General features: G+C 39.9%; 1 protein-coding gene across 4 annotated transcripts in view; it reads right to left on the bottom strand.

Moving 5' to 3' along the window:
- GCA (grancalcin) overlaps positions 1–18,962 on the bottom strand; it is a 35,194-nt gene extending 16,232 nt beyond the window's left edge. For 2 of the 4 annotated variants that reach the window (XM_019838173.3, XM_045033873.1), the window contains exons 1-4: positions 18,903–18,962; positions 17,815–17,952; positions 8,944–9,108; positions 5,074–5,143 (exon numbers count right to left, since the gene is read on the bottom strand). In XM_019838173.3, coding sequence (XP_019693732.1) covers positions 5,074–5,143; positions 8,944–9,108; positions 17,815–17,934 — 355 coding nt within the window. In that variant the 5' untranslated portion in view covers positions 17,935–17,952; positions 18,903–18,962. Of the gene's footprint in view, positions 1–5,073; positions 5,144–8,943; positions 9,109–11,175; positions 12,291–17,814; positions 17,953–18,902 lie in introns of those variants that run through there. The other 2 variants (XM_045033874.1, XM_003990808.6) reach the window with 2 other exon arrangements.
- Positions 18,963–18,967: the final 5 nt, after the last annotated feature.

Here is an 18,967-nt window from a genome sequence, read left to right as displayed (position 1 = left end):
TCAAGTTAACATGGCACCCATCCGTTATGTGGGAGAATCTCAACAGATGATAACAAATGGCAAGAACTGAGTCTTCATATAAGCATACCTTCAATCATAAAATAAGATTGAATGTATATGTATAGAAGATTAAATATTTTTGACAAAGAATAGAGAAGAATTTTTAGGAAAGTTCATAGATTTTTAATACCCCATTGGAATGGGAAAAAATTAAATTTCTAAAGTCATAAACCATTAGAAAAAAGAGAATGAGAGAACATAAAGGAAAAGAATTGTAAAATAGTAAGATGAATGGAAGTTAACTAACGTAGATAGGAGAAAGTGACCATGAACACGCAATAAGAAAAGCTGAAAAGTAGCCTAGTTATCCAGGGGAAGACCCCAAACATGTTTAAGAACTAGTAGTATTTCTAAATATGGGTGTGCAGGTAGAGATAAAAACAGAATAACCAATTGAGTATCTGTTTAAAAAGTATCTACAGCCCCCAAATCCCTCCTTGCCTTAGCTCTGTAGATGGATACTATGTCTATTCTCACATCAGCAGAAGTCTGGGAATTTGCTGTCTGGAGAGTTCTTCCAATTTCAGGGTATCAGGCACATATATGAAGCCCTAACTACTAACCAATGACCAGTAACCCTTAACCTCTAGCACTAATACTAACATTGACTCTAACATTAACCCTAACACTAACCCTCTAGAGAGGTCTCTGCACGACAGGATAACAGTTATATACCCTAACAATAATCCTAACACTAACCGCTAACCCTTAACCCCTAATACTAACACTAATCCTAATCCTCACTATAACTCTAACCCTAAAACTAACCTTAGCTAGGAGAAAGTGGCTTCCTGAATACATGGTAAGAAAAGCTTTGAGAAGCAGCCTAGTTATCCAGCGGAAGAATCTCAAAATTTAAGAATCTGTAGTATTTCTAAATATGGGTGTGAAGGTAGAGATAAAAACAGAAGGACCAATTGAATATTTATTTAAAGAGGATACAGAGCCCCAAATTTCCTCCTTGCCTCAGCTCCATAGATGGATGTCATGTCTATGCTCACACCAGAAGTTGGGGGATTTACCATCCAGAAAGGTTTTTGAAGTTCAGGATGCCAGGCACATATTCAAAGGCCTCACCACTAACCAATAACCACTAAGCCCTAACCTCCAACCCTGATACTAACATTCACCCTAATATTAACCCTAACACTAATCTTCTGGACAGGTCTCTGAATAGCAGGATACCAGGGACATACCCTAACATTAACCATAATCCTAACTCTAATTTTAACCACTAACCAGTAACCTACAGCCCCTAACCCTAACACTAACACTAATCCTGACTCCAACCTTAACCCTAGAGATGAGAAAGGGGCTTTCTAAGCACAGTTTTTCTGATTAAAAAAAGAAGAAGAAAAAAACAAAAACAAAAGGTGAGCAGCAGTCTAGCTATCCATGAGAAGACCCCAAACATTTAAGAATTGGCAATATTTCTGAAAATGGATGCAAAGGCAGAAATAAAAACAGAAGGACAAATTGAATATCCATTTAAAGAGTATTTAGAGCACCAAATCCCCTCCTTGCCTCAGCAGTATAGATGGCTACGATGTCTATTCCCACCCAAGCAGAAGTCCAGGGATTTACTGTTGGGAGAGATCTGTCAACAGCAGGATACCAGGCACACACCCAAAGTCTTCAAACCCTAACCTTAACCCTAAGACTATCCCTAATCCAAACTTTCTGGAAAGGTCACTGAACTCCAGGATACAAGGCAAATACAAGAACAGTAACGCTAAACCTAATGCAAACCCTAACCATAACCCTAGAGCTGAGAAAGTGCCTTTTATTTTATTTTATTTTAAAAAAAAATTTTTTTTTAACGTTTATTTATTTTTGAGACAGAGAGAGACAGAGCATGAACAGGGGAGGGTCAGAGAGAGAGGGAGACACAGAATCTGAAACGGGCTCCAGGCTCTGAGCTGTCAGCACAGAGCCCGACGCGGGGCTCGAACTCACGGACCGCGAGATCATGACCTGAGCCGAAGTCGGACGTTCAACCGACTGAGCCACCCAGGCGCCCCAGAAAGTGCCTTTTAAATACATGATACAAAAAGTTGAGAAGCAGCCTAGCTCTCTTGGAGAAGATGCCAAACATTTAAGAACTGTGTGCGAAGGTAGAGATGAAAATGGGAAGACCAGGTGAATATCTATCTAAAGAGTATTTAGGGACCCAAATCCCCTCCTTGCTTCAGATCGGTAGATAGCTGCCATGTCTATTATCACCCCAGCAGAAGTCTGTGGATTTACTGTCTGCAGAGGTCTCTGAATTGTAGGATACCAGGCACATTGCCTAAAACTGACCCTGACCCTAAGGCTAACACCCCTAACCTAACGCTACCCAAGATCTGAGAAAGTGGCTTTCTAAACATATAAGAAAAGCTGTGGAGCATCATACTTATCATAAAGAAGACCCCAAACATTTAAAAATTGGTAGTATTTCTGAAAATGAATGTGAAGTTACAGATAAGAAGACAACTGAGAATCATTTAACGAGTATTTAGAGCCCCACATCCCATCCCTAGCTCAGCTGTATATAAGGCTCACATGTCTCTTCTCACCCAGGCAGAACTCTGGGATCTTATTCTCTGAAGTGGTCTCTTAACTGAAAGATTCAAGGCAAAGACCCAAACCTTTCACACCGAACACTCAATCCCTAACCTCTAACCCTAACCTTCACCCTAAGACTGTCCCTAACCCTAAGCCTCTGGAAAGGACTCTGAACAGGCATATGCACTAACATTATCCCTAACCCTAACCCAAACCCTAACTGTAACCTTAGATCAGAGAAAGTGGCCTCTGAACGCATGATAAGAAAAGCGGAAGAGCATCATACTTGTCCTGGGGACGACCTTGAACATTGAAGAACTGGTAATATTTCTGAAAGTGGGTGTGAAGGTAGAGATAAACATGGAGCCAATTAAATATCTACTTAAAGAGCATTTAGAGCCCCCAAATCCCCTCCCTGCCTCAGCACAGAGGATGGCTGCAATGTCTATTTTTACCTCATTAGAAGTCTTGGTACTTACATTGTGGCGAGGTCTCTGAACTGCAGGATATTCGTCCATACCCAAATCCCTAAACCCTACTTCTGAAGCCCTAATGCTAATCCTCACCTTAATCCTAAACCTCTGGAGAGATCTCTGAACTGCATGACACCAGGAACATAGTAGAACCCCTAATCCACAACCCACAACCCTTAACCCCTAACCTCTAACCATACACACTAACTAAAACAAACCCTAACTGCCACCCTCTGGAGATGTCTCTGAACTGCAAAACACCCGGAACATACACTAGCATTAACCGTGACCCTAACCATAACCCTAACCCTAATCTTAACCCCAATGCTAGGCCCTGACCCTTGATGTGAGAAAATGGCTTCAGAACACACAAGAAAAGCTGACAAGCAGCCTACTTATCCTGGAGAAGACCCCACAAACATTTATCAATTGGTAGTATTTCTGAAAATGGGTGTGAAGGTAGAGATAAAAACAGAAGGACCAACTGAATATCTATTTATGACATATTTAGAGCACCAAATCCCCTCCTTGCCTTAGCTCCTTAAGAGGTCAGCAATGTCTATTCTAACCTCAGGAAAATCCTGGGAATTTATACTCTGGAGAGGTCTCTAAATTCCAAGACACTAGGCATACCCAAGCCCCTAAGCTCCATCCCCTAACCCCTAACCTTTAACCTTAACTCTAACCATCTGGAGAGGTCTCTCTGACTGTACAATACCAGACACACACCCTAACCCTAACCCTCACCCTAATCTTAACCCTAAATCTGAAAAAGTGGCTTCCTAAACACACGACAAAAAAGCTAAGAAGCAGCCTAGTTATCCTGGGAAAGACCTCAAACACTTAAGAGTTGCTAGTATTTCTGAAAATGGGTGTGAAGGTAGACCTAAAAACAGAAGGATCAACTGAATACCTACTTAAGAAGTATTTAGAGCCCCAAAGCCCGTTCTTGCCTCATCAGTAGATGGCTGCCATGTTGATTCTCACTCCAGGGGAAGTCTGGGGTTTTATTCTCTGGAGAGGTCTCTGAACTGCAGGCACATATCCTAACCCTATCCCTAAACTCTAACACTAACACTAACCTATCTAGCAAAAACAAGGTATGCAAATAACTGTTTATCAAAGACTGAGAACCCTCCTGGGTCCTCTATCCTCTTTTCCTACCAAACAACCAGCCCAAAAGGAAATCCCAAAATACGCTGATTCTCATTGTTGCACGACAAACTGCCCCACCAGGCTACCAGACATTGAAGCCTATAGTGAATACCAAACCAACACCTCGGAGCGTCTCACCTGCATTTCAGTTAAATATGTATGACAAGGGTCAGCACACCTGAGCAAAGCATCTAACATGAAAGACAACCAAACAAATAAACTGGAAAAAAAAATTGGAGAAAACACAGTTTACAAAAGAAGCAAAAACTTTGAAAAATACATTAACAGTTTCAGAGAGATAAGGGAAGACTTCACCTACATGAAAAAAGAAGAGAAGCTCTTGGATTTTAAGAATATGATAGCAGAATTAAAACACTCATAGAAGGGGGGCACCTGGATAGCTCAGTTGGTTGAGTATGTGATTCTTGATTTCAGCTCAGATGACGGTCTCAGGGTTGCTGAGATCAGGCCCTGAATCAGGCTATGCACAGACAGCATGGAGCCTTCTTGAAATTTTCTCTCTCCCTCCTCTACTCTTGCTCTCTCTCTCAAAATAAATAAATAAACTTTAAAAAAAGAAAACTAAAATCTATAGTGATAAAAGTATGTTATTTTGAGATGTGGAGGCAAATTTCAAGAGTCACCTGAAAAAGCTGAATGAAATTTCGTCTAGGAGTAGTTAATGTCAGGGAGACAGTTACGTACAAGGAACACAAGGAACAGTTATCTTCACAATAAGCTTTGCAGAATTATTGGATTCTTTAAATTATGGGCATGTATATCTGTGATAAAAAGATTTTTTTTAATATTTTAAATACGGGGGTGGGGGAGATCTCACGAGAGTAAGTTCCACTAATTCCAGACTGTGTCAAACATTTCTGAAGTTCCTCAGCATCCACTTCACCATCCTGTTAAAAAATAATTATAGTCTGATTTAATGCACAGCTGTATAAAATCACATTAAAGTGCTGACTGGCTGTTCTAGGCCAATCAACAGACACGCATTTTTTAAAACATTATTATCAACTACAAAATTAACAGAGACAAGTATTGACAACAAAGGCAAATTACAGAAGAGCATACAAAATAATTTTTCACAAATTATATTCTATTAATTTTTAAGCACTTCAAATACAATCTATTTTCTCTACTCCTGAGAAACAACATAATCACTCTGACCTATAGTAGGTCAAAATAACATCTGTTGAAAGTCATTGGAACTCTACGTAAAACAGAAAATTGATCAAAATGTGTTCAGAACAGTCTCAGACACATTCCCTTAATGCCCCTTTCATGGGGGGGGATTATTTCTAAGGGATACTGAGGTTGTAACCACTGAAGCCGTAACGGGAGGAGAGAATCCCTTCTCCCCTCCACCATTGCCCCCAGTCATCCGGCATCTTGTTGTTACTCTTCTGATTACTGCCCAAACATTCTCGTTTGAACTTATTGTGGGAAATAAATTTTTTTAAACACAAACAAGAAATCACAACCAAAGTAAAACAAGTTGAATGTTTTCATCATGTTTCAGTATCTCACCCTATTTTCTATAAAAATATGCAGAGTGGGGCGCCTGGGTGGCGCAGTCGGTTAAGCGTCCGACTTCAGCCAGGTCACGATCTCATGGTCCGTGAGTTCGAGCCCCGCGTCAGGCTCTGGGCTGATGGCTCGGAGCCTGGAGCCTATTTCCGATTCTGTGTCTCCCTCTCTCTCTGCCCCTCCCCCGTTCATGCTCTTTCTCTCTCTGTCCCAAAAATAAATATACGTTGAAAAAAAAATTTTTTTTTAAATAATAATAAAAAATAATAAATAAAAATATACAGAGCAATTTACTTGGAAGCATCACAGACATTGTCATAAGTGCAAAAAAAATAGCTCTGAGGAAGTATCAGGGAGGCAAATTTAAAACACAAACTTTTTAAGAGTTCATTTTTGTAAGAGACCCAAGAAATGAAAAAAAATGTTTCCAAACTACTTCTAAGAAGTATCATAAACACTCATATCTTAATGGATCTTTAGCAGGGAATTCCTTATAACAAAAATTTCGGTAGAAGAAAAAATTCCAGTAGTTCTAGCAGGAATAAAAAGCATTCTTTCCAATGGATCATCCATGTGCCTACAAAGAGTATCTAAGTGTTCCTTTCTCTGCCACGCATAGTTTTGAGATTTCTCTTATAAATTTTTAAATTCTTTAGTAAGAGAATTGTACTTTATAAAATCACCATTTAGAACCAAAGCTAGGTTAGAAATTTTTCCTCCAATGATAAAGACCTTAGAAGGAATTTTTATGTAAACAATTGCCTACCTCCCTATTATATCAAATCACTATTATATTTCAAGACTGAAAAATTAGGCATACACTTCTAACATGATTGGAGAAGAAATCATCAGTAAACAACACCAAACCAACAAACAATCAAGGAAGTCTACAGCTGCCACTGTCAATAGTATCTCCATGAAATGACGGCACAGATGCCAGGTCATTGTCAATTATTGCACAGGAAATTTTAAAAGACAATCTTTTACAAATTATTAAATCAGAAACAAAGGTAGGAAATGACTTTTCTCTCATTTAAAAAAAAAAATGTATTCTAACTTTTAGTACGCTTAAGATAACATGGTTATAAATCACCTTTAACTTTCCTTAAGTGGGAAAATGATACTCCACCCGAGACTAACATTAGTGATAATTACTCAGCTTCATCAATTGTTTTCTCATTTATAAGAAATAATGCATTGTGGAAACATTAGGCTCAAACTTAAAACTTTCTAGAAAAAAGAAATTTGCATTTACTAAAAACCTTGACCAATCCAATTAAAATGAGGGAAATCAGTCCCATGTGGTCTGATGATTTCTGTTCAACCATGAGCTTCTCTAACATTTCATGGAAAAGCCCACTTAGTGTACAGAAGACGTTTCTCTGAATTATATACATTCAGAGACATAGAAGGGACCTTGAAGAGTACGGAAATTCTTTTCTAGGGAAAGAACAAAGATTACAGAGGAAGCAAAGTTGAACAGCAGTAGGTTCAAAAGACACACAGGAATTATAAATTCGGGTTAAGGAGTATAAAAATTATATTAGTCTTTGTTAACCCTTTTTGAAGAGAGTGAAACTAAGAACAGTACAAACGCAGCAAATTAGTGTTGACGATTTTAACACTGAAAGAGTTCAGAAGTCAAATAAAAGTCTCTAAATATATATGCCCAGTTCCTATGTTTTAAGTTATAATTTTATAAAATAGATTTAATATATAGTCAGTTATAGATAACAGACTTATTCCCAGCATTACAGTACTTAAGAGTTCTTTGCAGATTGGAATGGTATAATGTAACCGTTAGCATTACAGTTAGCTGCAAACAATAGAAAATACTACCGAAGAGATTTAAACCAATAAGGGTTCATTGTTTTGCACAAGAAGTCCAAGGCCAGGCAGAACAGGACTGTAAGGCAGCTTTAAGATGCCATCGATCTCTGCATTTTCCCACGTTTCTCATCCAAAGGACTTTATCTCAAGCTTGTTGACTCCAGGTACCAAGATGACTGCTGCACCTCCCAACTTTGAGTTCCCTTTCTAGGCAAGAAATAAGGAGCAAAAAAGGCCAACACCAGTTCCCAGGAGGGATTTTCTCCCTTAGAAAAGAGAAGTGTCCTTAAGAAACGGCACCTACATCTCAAGGGTCCGTCCTATGGCACGTGGCTACCTTTACTAATCACAAAGGTGTCCGGGATGGCACTGGGGCTTTTCCAACTACCACTACACAAGGGAAAAAGAGGTTGTGAATGGAGTTGGGTCACGAAAACAAAGTGTCTGCCACATATAATAATTCTGTGTGCATCCTCTATTTCCAGCCAAGTATATGGGACCTAGTGAACACTCAAGCGAAAGAATACCGAATGAAAAGTGTTATCAAAGTTCTGTGAAGTTCTAACTACTCAAAAAGTTTTCATCGATAAGTATAAACGAAGAGATAACGGACTGTAACTAAGACTCAGTGTGAACCTGCCTCTTCTCATTTGTCTGGTAGTTGAACCTCCTTTCTGCCCTGTTTTCTTTACCCTTTCCCAATTTGCTTTACCTTCAAGACTCTCCCAAACTATGCACAATTGAAAAGTCTCCTTTTGACGCTCTGCCCCAGCTTCCTCAAGGAGATTTACACGTAGACCTCTTTCCCCCAATCCTCTTTGGCTCAGTCACCATGCAGCATACCACACTGTTTCCTCTTTCAGTGAAATGAACAATGTGTCAGGTATCACACTAACAGAGTTTTTAAAAAATGAAGTAATTATGACTACCCTCATCTCTGATCTCAAGAGAAAAATCGGCCTAGGTAAGTTTAAATACAAATTTCATATACATTTAAAATGACACACTGAGTAACAGAGTTGACATTTCTTTTAAAAAGCAATCACTTCTTAAAACTGATATCTGTGGGGCACGTGGGAGGCTCAGTCAGTTAAGCATCGGATTTCAGCTCAGGTCATGATCTCACCATTCGTGGGTTCGAGCGCTGCATCGGGCTCTATGCTGACAGCTCAGAGCCTAGAGCCTGCCTCGGATTCTGTGTCTCCCTCTCTCTTTGCCCCTCCCCTGTTCTTTGTCTCTGTCCTTCTCCCTCAAAAATAAACAAACATTAAAAAAAAATTTTTAAAACAAAAGCAAAAACAAAACCCCTGATATCTGTGCAATATATTTAGCATCTCACCTGTCCAGCAACAGCAGTGAAGTATGTCCACATGGGGTCTCCTGCTGAGGAATAACTGTCAGAATACGCTGGGTATCCACCAGGGAGCAGGTTTGGCCCTGTTCCTGGCATTGGTTGTCCTATCTGCAGCTGCATTCCTGGCATCTGACCGCTAAAATCTCCAAACTATAAGAGTGAAAAAAGTTAAGATTATAAATGCAAACATTATTTGTTATCCACTAAAGTAATATTTATGAGTTGTCTACTGAAAAGCAAGGATAGAAACAGTTCCTAAAAAGCAACCAAATTCACTGTCACAAAAGCTGTTTCAGCTAAAAAATCCTAGATGTCTGGCATTAGGACATAATTCAGTTCACTAATATGTTGTCCGGCATCAAAGAAATGTAACAGAAGAAAGTACTCTCTAACCTTTAGGAACTTAGCAGATGAACATGACACACAATTTTTAAGTGTTTATCATCAACGTCACTGAAATAAACAAAAGGCAAAGAAATACAAGAAAATTTCATCTATAGTCAAACTAACAAGTAGTATACCTCAGACACAGAAGAATACATGGTAAATACAACGAAATTGTGAACTAGTCATGGGCAACTGCATAAGGTGCAAACATCCTCTCCCCCAGAAAATATCCTTTTAAAAAGACACCAATAGGAGAACCAGGGTGGCTCTGTCCGACTTTGGCCTCCGACTTTGGCTCAGGTCATGATCTCATGGTTTGTGAGTTCCAGTTGTGAGCCAGGCTCTGTGCTGACAGCTCAGAGCCTGGAGCCTCCTTTGGATTCTGTGTCTCCCTCCCTCTCTGCCCCTCCCCCACTCGTACTGTCTCTATCTCTCATAAATAAACTTAAAAAAAAATTTTTTTAAGACATCAATAAACAGACAAAGTGATAATTCTAACCACAGTCTTCAAAACTAGTAAGAATAGCAATACGAATACCGACAATAATAATGTATAGCTAATATTTACTGAAAGCTTTTTATAGGCCAGGTACTAAATACTTTCAGTTATGTGATTTGATTTTCCAACAACTTTATGAAGTGTGAAAATACTATGTACGTTCTGCAGTTGAGGACCTAAAACTTAAAAGGTTTCCTAAACTAGTAAGAAGTAAGACCATGGTTAAAATGTAGATAGTCTGATGTTTGTTTCCTGCTACGGTATGGTTTCTCTCTACTTTTTTCACTTTGCAACTTGGTATACATTTTTAAAACCTCAGAGAGGCATTTTATTGAGCATTTTTATGAGTCTGGAGGAGAAAGAAGTATCGAGATTGTTCATTATTCCAGTTTGAACAAAAATCTTGACCTGATCCTTGAAGGATGAGTAGAGACTGCCAGAATGAGAAGAAAAAAAGAATTCTAAACTGGGGGGAGGAGGAGAGTGAAAAAGGTAGGATACTACCAATAGTTGGAAGAACTGCATCACTAGATGTGTACAGGGCAAAGGTATGGAGGAAGTATTGGAACTCAGGAAATGCACTTCAAACTCCAGGAAATGCATGACTAGAGCATGAAGCAATTAAGAAAGTAAACGGTAAATGTTAAAAGGATATAATGGATAAAAAACAAACAAAAATAAATGGACGGTTTTTTGTTTGTTTGTTCTGTTTTTTAAGTTACTTCTTTGAAGAGAAGAGACCAATAAAAGGCCAAATTTAGGAATTAAAAAGAGTATATAACCACAATTACAACTTCCAACTCTCAAAGGTGATTTAGGATAAACAGTTATGTAAGAAAAAGTAACCTAACCCTGACCACTTCCCCCTAAAAATCTAGAACAGATTGCCCTTGGTAGAATAGCAAAAATTAGGAGATTTTTAGCATACCTTATTTATTCGTAAGCAACTTAAAGGGAAGAAAACAAGAAGTGGTCAAAAATCGGAAAGAGGACGTGTAGCAAAACTGAGGAAGGTGTGGGTCCACCACAAAACATCACTGAACAGGAAAAGGGTGCTTTGGTTCCTCTAAACCAAGAAGGCAATTTCTAAAAGCACATCACATCCCTGGCTCCACAAGGAGCACCTAAGGTGCCCCTCAGGGACCAGAAAACCTGTGGCTCCCCGCTCCTCTTGACCCCAGCTTCTAGCACAGTGCAGTCTCAGCCCCGCTGAGTACGGGAGACTAGCCACGCGAAGCAGAGACAGAAGGCGGACCCCTCAGGCTGGCACCGCCCGCAGGGACGCTCCACCTTGCAGGGGCGGAGGCTGCGGAGAAGCGGCCAAGACTCACCCCTCCTCCGTATCCCGGGTAGGCCATGACGAGTTGAATAAGCGTCCCCCGTCACCCTTTGAGTCAGCGTCCGCCCAACTAGAAGAAAGGAGGAGGAACCGACGCAGACGCGGGGCAGATGCAGAAGCAAGTGAGGCAGAAAGATGCGCTAGCCGCGGGGTTTACTTCCCTGCGACCGCCCCTTCCCGGAGTCGAACCCCGCCTTGCTCGGCTCCGATTGGCTGAGTCCCGTCCTTCGGGGCCCAAGCTACCGAAACTCGCGACTTCAAGGAATCTAATCCCACCCACCTCATCTCTGATTGGCCTCACGCACCCAGCCCCCCTCTTGCTCAGTTCCTATTGGCTCGCTCAGGTCTCGCGCTCTCTCCTCACCAAACTGCAGAGAAGGCTTTGCTCCGGTAACTTACTCTCTTTTTGGCAAGGGTCTCCAGGTTGAAGTTTCCTTTTCCTGAGAACCCCTAAATCCGCCAGTCCATGGTTTCTTTTAACCTACTCTTCCACTCTTTTGAGCTGTGCTTCCAAATATACATTTGTGAATTTCAAAACTTTCAGTTACATTTATTTTTGCGTAATGTTGACGTCACATCATCCAACTTTGAAACCTTCATCATCTCTGTCCCAAGGGGAGTGCTTCTGAGCTAAAACCCACTTCATGCGAAATTTTACCAGGTTATTTGTAGTTTGATAGAGAAATGGCGAATAGAGTTGCCAGATTTAGCACATAAAAACACAGAATGTTTGGTTAAATTTCATTTTCAAATAAACGATGATTTTTTTTAATGTATGCAGGTCCCAAATATCACACGAGATAGACATTTATACTGAAACATTCGCTGTTTATACGTTAGTACATAGGATGGCCTGTATATTTTCTGGGAACTCTACCAATGACTCAACCTTTAGGCAAACTCTTCGGCTATGCCCCTTAATTATATGCACCTAGCCAACAACTTGGTTTATATCACATGGTGAAAAAAGTTATTTTAATGTATTAAGTAACAGTATTTGATAGTTCTGCTATTCTCTGGAACTCAAATGAATTTTGTAGCTCTGGCTTTAAAAAGACCGTATGCACATACACACATGAGAGAACAGGATAGCTGTAGCTTTAGCTTAAAAATGGAAAACAAAAAATGGGGCTCCTGGGTGGCGCAGTCGGTTAAGCGGCCGACTTCAGCTCAGGTCATGATCTCGCGGTCCGTGAGTTCGAGCCCCGCATCGGGCTCTGGGCTGATGGCTCGGAGCCTGGAGCCTATTTCCGATTCTGTGTCTCCCTCTCTCTCTGCCCCTCCCCCGTTCATGCTCTGTCTCTCTCTGTCCCCCCAAAAAAATAAATAAAAAACGTTGAAAAAAAATTAAAAAAAAAAAGAGCAGGATGGTATTAGATCTGAAGAATATGACAACCAATAAAATGTATCTTAACATTTTAAGGATGGGGGATGAGATTTAGATATATATTAGCAGAGGAAAACAACCTTGCAAAGCTGAGTAACAATTGCCCAGCTACACAACAAAGAAGAAACATACCTTCTGAAATTTTATCAGGAAGAGGCAGAGAGAAAGGAAGATTGCTAATGTACAGGAGACTCTTGAGAAAGCGTGTGTTCAGTTCCTCTAACACAATAAGAAATACTTTAGGCTATAAAGTTAAATTAGTGGCATAAATAAAAAGATGATAAAACCTACCTGACAAAAGGAAAAACATATGACTGTTAAAGCATCAAGTGATAAGGCATTACAAAGCAAAACAAGTCATAGCAAGGTCTGATTCTAAATGATTAACTACATACTCAAATGCTCAGAAAGGATTGAGTGTTTTACATCTACAGTGTTAGTCTAAATCTCTGGTCAGAATTTTTGTGCATTTTTTTTTTCATCATAATAGACTGCGTTTGTATTGCATTTGTGTATATCAGGGATCAAGTCTCCGTAGCTCTCTTGCATTGCTACAAATCTACTTTCAAAGATAGGGATAGTATTTCCCTCAAGGGCAGAGAAATTTGTTGCAAGCTAACAAAGATACTCTCTCCCTCCAGGGCAAAGTTTGGGTAGGTTTGCTAGCAAGAAATTCCAAAACTTGCAGTTGCTCCATTCTGATACAAACTAACTGCTTGCACAGCACTTGCCTAGCAGGCCCAGCTCACACTGAGGGATTTGGGAGCATGAGGAATCTATGGGAGCCTGAAGCTCGCACTGCCTGTTGTGCTATGAATAATAAAATCCTTTGTCTCTGACAGAGGAATCTCATGCATCTGCAACTTCTATGAAACTGTGACAAGCTACTTGTTGGCTTACAAGTGAGATAAAATGTCAAATCCTTCACAGTTCTTGGCAGTGGAGCTACAGAGCTACCTAGGGAAGTTCCTACCAAAGGGTAGCAGAAGATGCCGTTCCAAAATATGCCACTTTAGCGTAAGGATTATTTTGAATTGAAAGCAACTGAGAAGAAGCAGATACAAGAAAAGCTCCTGCCCTCCCTGCATTTGCCTAAAATCATGCCATAAATTTACAAAAGTGTCCTTCCTCCCTCTACCAGGAAGGACAAAGATGATTCCTGTGACAACTTAGACCCTTATCAATGGAGAAGATGCAGACATAAATCTGCATAACAAATCTTACACTTGATTACACTGCTTTTCCAGGCAACCTCCCCACAATTAGTCTCCCCCTCACCTTTCTTCCTTTTCTCTTTAGCTGAAAATGGTATCTAAGCTTGAATCACCTCTGAAAGTTATTAATTTTTCCCTGGGTATCTCCCATGTATACCTGAGGATACATGTTATTAAACATCTGGGTTTATTCTGTTGGTAATCTGTTTTTTATTACAGGGGTATCAGCCAAGAACTCAGAAAGGTGAAGGGAGAATTACTTTACCTCTTGTACAGAACACCACTGTCTGCAGCATCTCTCTAAACCTAGTATTTCAAATTATAAATTTTCTAGTATAGGAATTTAAAAATTCAAATGAGCCCATAAAGAGGTTTTTTTAAGTATATAGTAATGAAAATTTACTTCCATGATTCAGTTAATATTGTATGACCAATGTCGTTTTATGAAAATGTAAAAACACAATGTTTTGTAAAAAAAAAAAAATGTAGAACATTACATTTCTAAAATGTAAAAAAAAAAAAACATCCAATTTTAAATTATACATTTTCTTTTCTGAAAACACTCCATTATTCTATAAAAATAGCTGCTTACAGAGTGAATACTGTGTAACAGGCACTGTGTGCTGTGATGAGCTGTTGCTCAAAACAGCGCCATCAGGTATATACTATTATTATCTCCATTTCACAAATGGGAAAAGTATGGTGGAAAACTGTATATCACTTGCCCAGAGTTGCATAGTTGGTAGCAAAGCTGAGATTAGAACTCAGGCCACCTTGGCTGCAGAATGTAATCTCTAACAATGCATTCTCCCTTCCCTGCCCACTCCCCACCGTATCATCTTAAAATACAGTAAAAATGATTTACACTATAGGAGAAAATGGTTTAAGGAGTAGAAAAACAGCACACCAATAACTAGACAAGTAGACAAGAAAATTCATTGTTTTGACTAAGATGAGCCAATCAAATTACTTCTCTTACACAAGATACAAGTTTTCTGGTGAGCATTAAGCTTTCATGATTATGTCTACTTATGGTATTTCTTCCTAATCTTCTTGAACTTTGGTCTTACCATAAATTTAGACATTAAACTAACCAGTAAAATACAAACACTGAATTAATAATGTTTTCCTTTCCTATCTGTTGCTACCTCATTTATCTTTCCCTCTATACGGGGGGGGGGGGGGGGGGGGGGGTGGAGTAGAGAGTAGGGAGTAGGGATAGGAGAGACAGGGACATAAGTGCCAAGCGTAAAATTTTAATGCTCCTTAGCAAACTTCAGTTGCAGAGCCAGAGGCTACCTCTCTCACAGAATTTATTTATATATGCTAAATACTATAACAAGACATACCGACTAATGAAAAACATTACAGGAGCTTATTTTATATCATTAAGAAATTTCACTTAGACTGATTCATTTATTCAAAAAATTATTGAACATCTATAATGTGGCAATGGTTTAAATAAGAAAAAAAATACACCAGGGTTGGAGGAAGTTTTGTGCTCTGGACGTTACATTCTGGCAGAGAGAACAAACAAAAAGTGAAGACAATAAATCAAGTCTGTGGTATGTTAGGAGAGGATAAGTGCGTGGAACAAAAGGAAAACAAAAGCTGGGTGGGGGAGTAAGGTGACAGAGCAGGTTGCTCAAGGTAACCTCATTGAGAAGGTGAAGTTTGAGCAAAGACTTGACCTGAGTAAGTTAGACATGTAGTAACCTGCAGGAAGAATGTTCCAGCAGAACTAGAGCTACAGTTCTAAGGCAGAAGCCTTCTGACCTGTCAGAGAACAGCAAGGAGGCCAGTGAGTCTGGTGTAGATGGAGCCAGAGGGAAAGTCTAATAATGGTTACAGAGGAAGGGGAATGGGGCAGGTCACCCTGGGCCTTTATTAGGCATTGTAAAGACTTTATACTCTGGGTGAGATTAAGAACCCACTGAGGGTTTGGGGCCTTAGCAGAACATAATATGATTTAATTTGTAAAAGATCACTCTTCCAGTTGTGTTGACAATAGACTGAAGGGGGTTAGCATAGAAGCAAGGAGATCCAGGGGCGCCTGGGTGGCTCAGTCAGTTGAGCGTCCGACTTCAGCTCAGGTCATGATCTCGAGGTTTGTGGGTTTGAGCCCTGTGTCAGGCTCTGTGCTGACAGCTTGGAGCCTGGAGCCTGCTTCAGATTCTGTCTCCCTCTCTCTCTGCCCCTCCCCTGCTCATGCTCTGTCTCTCTCTCTCTGTCGAAATGGATAAACATTAAAAAAATTAAAAAAAAAAAAAAAGCAAAGAGATCTGATAGCAATCTGTTGGTAATTTAGAGATGTTTGCCAGGGTTAGCAGCTGAGATGGGAGATGTGGTGAAATTATTTTTTATTTTTAAGGTAAGGTACTGATGTTTTCGATTTGCCCTTTATTTTTTTTTTGTTAATGTGTATTTATTTTTGAGAGTGAGACAGACAGACAGAGTGCAAGCAGGGGAGGGGCAGAGAGAGAGGGAGACACAGAATCTGAAGCAGGCTCCAGGCTCTGAGCTGTCAGCACAGAGCCCGACGCGGGGCTCGAACCCACAGTGAGATCGTGACCTGTGCTGAAATCAGACGCTAAACCGACTAAGGCACCCAGGTGCCCCTAGATTTGCCCTTTAATGACATGGTGATAAATAACTCTCTCCTTGACCAAACTCTAGCCGGGTTCTTCTGAGCTCTCTTCTTGACTAAGCCTTAATCCTGGCCTATAAAGAATTGAACAAACACTAACATAGTTTGACAGCTCCAGGCTGCATCCCTAGGATGACTGTAGCTCCCTTTAAAGTATTTATCTGAGAGAACTCAAGCCTGCCAAAAGAATTTACTGTTTGTTCCAGCCAACATCTGAAGATCGGGCCTACTCTCCTAGTCTCTGTGAGAGGGTAGGAGCCTAACTTGGAGAAACGCCAGCAGACAAACCCAGATGTGTTTCACATCGACTAAACCCCTCTTACTGCTTTTTGTAATTTTTCTTTTTCCTGACACTATAAAGCCCCCACTTACTCCTTTCCTATTCTCTCACTCTCCCTTTTATTTTTTTTAATTTATTTAAAAAAAAAAGATTTTTTTTTAATGTTTATTTATTTTTGAGACAGAGAGAGACAGAGCATGAATGGAGGAGGGTCAGAGAGAGGGAGACACAGAATCTGAAACAGGCTCCAGGCTCTGAGCTGTCAGCACAGAGCCCGACGCGGGGCTGGAACTCACGGACCGTGAGATCATGACCTGAGCCGAAGTCGGCCGCTTAACCGACTGAGCCACCCAGGCGCCCCTCTCACTCTCCCTTTTAAATACCCTGTCACTTCTGTACAAATCAAAGTTGAATTCCATCCACTCTGGACATTTTTCCCCATTATTGTTATTGTAAATATTTCCCTATTATATAGTATAAATAGTATATTATGGATTAAAATCATCCTTACCACTTTAACTAGTCTTGCTTTATCTTTGCCAATGGTAAAGACCAAGGAAGAGTTGTTTGGGGTGGCCAAATCAAAACTCAATATGGTACATGTGAGACTTGGGATGTCTGTGAAACTAGGTGATAGTGTGAGGTAGGTTGTTGATCTAAGAGGCTGGATGGAGTGAACAGCTTAGCTAGTGATGGTTCGTACCAACCACCCAGCATCTGTATCTTAACGAACCTTGCTGTTCTCCACTTGTCACATATGCAGCAACTGTTGGGAGGTAGGGAAGAACTTGGTGGGACGTGGAAGGTATTCCTCCAAAGTGGTCTTAAAGTGAAAATTAATTGCTAATGCTGGTAATGAAATAAGAGGGGCCCAAGAAATGAATACCCCTTACATCATTTTCCTAGAAATTAATAACAGAAATAGATTTATGACCTAGTAGATAAAAGGTATAGCTTATTACATATGCAAAATGATTCTGGCAAATTTTAAGTCCATGTAGTTTGAGAAACTACACACACACACACAGTGTCTCAGCTCGTGCTGCCATAACAAAACACCATAGACTGGCTGGCCTAAAGAACGGGAGGAGTTTATTTCTCACAATTCTGGAAACTGAAGGTCCAAGATCAAGGTGCCGGCAGGGGCAGTGTCTGGTCAGAACTCTCTCCTTGGGTTGCAGATGGCCGCCTTCTTGCTGTATCCACACATGGTTCTTCCTCATTCTTGCTCTGTCCTCTGACTATGTGGGTGGAGAGAGACAGAGGAAGTAAGTTCTCTGTTGTCTCTTCTTATAAGGGCATTACTCCCATCGTGAGAGTTACACCTTCCTCATCTCATCTAAACCTAATTACCATCCAATGATTCCCAATATCATTACACTGGGGCTTAGGGCTTCAACAAATAAATTTTAGGGGGGCACAGTTCCATCTATATAGCACACCAAATCTGGAAGGTGAGGAAGAGGAAATATGTCCATACGTTAGTCATAACGTCCACTGTTGTGTCATCACCTTAGATCTGCCCTAGTATTTGTTTATCTATTTTATGCTAAAATGTATTCATACGGATTTCATGCCATGGTTTTAATTGATATACATGCAATAATTGTCATACTTTTTGAGGAAACTATTTATTGTTTTTATGGAATAACATATTGTATGGAATAATGAAGGCTCTGTATGTATTATTTGTACAAGGCATAAAAATGTGACAGTATAAAATGAAACTATCCAGTAATAATTTTATTATCAAACTATTGCAAGTGCCTAAGGGTTAATGCCCACTAGTGAGGACAGAGAAAAATAAGCTTCACAAATAAGACAGAAGTAAATATTATTTGTCTTTTATTACTGAGACCAGCCACTTGACAAACTGCCCTTATTCAGCTAAGCTTTCAACAACAGTTTTTCTGTTTCTAATTTCCGTAATATTAAGTACTCTTTTGGCAGAAGCACAAACTCAAAAGCAATTTAAAAAAGAGTAATGCGTATATGAAAAGTGTCAACAGGGCTCTTCAGAGAGGTGAAGAATGGTACTTTCGTAATACATACTTCTTCACTTGGATCATCAGGCACTATTAAGCAATCTAGATTCAATGCAAACTTCTTTAGAAATTCTAAAACTGTATCTAAAATGCTGACCACAAAATGTGTCCACAAAAAAATCCTCAAAAACAGCTGCAATACTTACGTGCCAAGGTGGCTCAGTCAACTGAACATCCAACTCTTGATCTCAGCTCAGGTCTTGATCTCAGG

This window comes from Felis catus, chromosome C1 (assembly GCF_018350175.1).
Source record: "Felis catus isolate Fca126 chromosome C1, F.catus_Fca126_mat1.0, whole genome shotgun sequence".
In the NCBI taxonomy this organism is placed as follows: Eukaryota; Metazoa; Chordata; class Mammalia; order Carnivora; family Felidae; genus Felis; species Felis catus.
The sequence above is the reverse complement of the archived record's forward strand: the minus strand, read 5'-3'. Positions and strand labels throughout refer to the sequence as shown.